Source organism: Lipotes vexillifer, unplaced genomic scaffold, assembly GCF_000442215.2.
Source record: "Lipotes vexillifer unplaced genomic scaffold, Lipotes_vexillifer_v1.1 scaffold291, whole genome shotgun sequence".
Lineage (NCBI taxonomy): Eukaryota > Metazoa > Chordata > Mammalia > Artiodactyla > Lipotidae > Lipotes > Lipotes vexillifer.
Genome location: NW_006794559.1, coordinates 1,773,840 through 1,775,849, shown reverse-complemented (window position 1 = coordinate 1,775,849; position 2,010 = coordinate 1,773,840). Strand labels below are relative to the sequence as shown.

Genomic DNA, 2,010 nt, shown 5'->3' with positions numbered 1-2,010 from the left:
CTAGGAAATCCAAATTAAGACAATGTAATCATAAAGAAGAAGAATTGCTAGTCATTGTTAATGTACAGATTATAAAAACTGATTTTTTAAAAAAATAAAAAATACTGTATTTTGAAAAACAGGTAAAAAATATGAAATTCTTTTTTTTTTTTGAAATTCTTAATGGTAATGCAGTAAGGCTCATATTAACTACTATACTTACATAATTTATCGGGCTAGATATGCATGATTAAAATTTCTGTTACTGCCTAACAGTGAAAAGTTTTAGTTTTGTTACAAAGCCCAGGAGACTGGAATTTCATTTAGCTCAAAACTCAGAAAGTATTACATTAGCAAAAATCAGTAAAATCTGACATAATAGTATAAATCATTAAAAACACCACTGGTAAATGGATTTGTATTTACAGAATCTCCATGAATATGCAATGAAGACGTTTTTACAATATTTATTAAGATAACAATTTTATAAATTGAAAGACTCAGAGGCACATAGTTTAAAAGGCCAATACCATGGGAATAATGAAGTCAACACAGAAAAGAAGATATGAACAGTTACAACCAAGACAAGATTTTTTTAAAAGCCACATCCCCCCAATACAGATCATACGAACTATCCTTCAAAATTACCATGATAAAAAGTTACTTCCTTCAAAGAAAAATAATTCTTTCCACCTACCAAGCCTAGAAAATCCTATTTACAATGAACTGTCCCGTATTTCATCAGTATTGTTTAATATGGCCTCTTCTATTTTGTCACTAGAAGTACTGAAAATTTTATAGCTATTATATTTACAAATACACATAATATTTAAATTTGCTCTTCACTGAGAAAAACTGAATATATACTTAATCAAATCACAATACAAATGTTTTAGTGTTGATAATACATTCTGTGGAGACAGGTGTATGAGGAGAGCTGTATTTAGAATTAGGTTGTTTCTGAAGGATTACTAGGCCAATAAGTCTGATAAAACTCAAGGTAGTCACAAAAACAGGTCTTTGTTGATGAAGAATTTAATTTATTTCTGTTTTAACTGGACACACGGGGCTTCTTCAGTCAACCTTCACCACACTGTATATTTTGGTAACAAACCAAAAGCATGCAAAGAAGCCAATTGTTCCTATAAAAGAAAAAACAAAAATAAATCTCTTTTCAAAGGCAGCTTCATGATTTACACAAAAATACAGGCTTAAAATGATTGGTTCCTTAAAAAAAGCCACAAAACTATAAATCATTACTTAACAGGAATATCCCATAGATCCGTGAACTTTTCTGAAAAATACAGAACTATAAACTACAGAATAATTCAAATCAAATTTCTTACAGAAATTAACAGAAAAACACTTTTTATGCTATAAGATTACTGAAAGCTTTCTGTAATATATTTTTTCTTATTACATGGAAAAGACTAAAATTGAAGATGAAAGGGATGCCAATTTTACTTTTCTATTTAAGAATATTTTCATTTATTTTTCCCACGTCTTTTTTGGGAGTATAATCGCTTTACAATGTTGCACTAGTTTCTGCTGTATAACAAAGTGAATCAGCTATATGTACACATATATCCCCATATCCCCTCCCTCTTGCACCTCCCTCCCACCCTTCCTTAAAAAACTAAAAACAGAACTACTGTACGACCCAGCACAGCAATACCACTACTGGGCATATACCCTGAGAAAACCATAATTCAAAAAGAGACATGTACCACAGTGTTCAATGCAGCACTATTTACAATACCCAGGACATGGAAGCAGCCTAAATGCCCATCGACAGATGAATGGATAAAGCAGATGTGACAGATATATACAATGGAATATTACTCAGCCATAAAAAAGAAATGAAATTGAGTTATTTGTAGTGAGGGGGATGGACCTAGAGTCTGCCATACAGAGTGAAGTAAGTCAGAAAGAATATTTTCTTATCACAAAATGGAAAACTGCCATTTAATTAATTCAACATATGATATGAATGGCTTAAATATCAGAATATCAGATTCACATAATTAAATG

General features: G+C 30.8%; 1 protein-coding gene across 1 annotated transcript in view; it reads right to left on the bottom strand.

Annotated features, from left to right (window-relative positions):
- Positions 1–430: 430 nt before the first annotated feature.
- TM9SF2 (transmembrane 9 superfamily member 2) overlaps positions 431–2,010 on the bottom strand; it is a 57,925-nt gene continuing 56,345 nt past the window's right edge. The window contains exon 18 of the mRNA XM_007467223.1: positions 431–1,121. Within this exon, the coding sequence (XP_007467285.1) occupies positions 1,054–1,121 (68 nt within the window). The 3' untranslated portion in view covers positions 431–1,053. The remainder of the gene's footprint in view (positions 1,122–2,010) is intronic.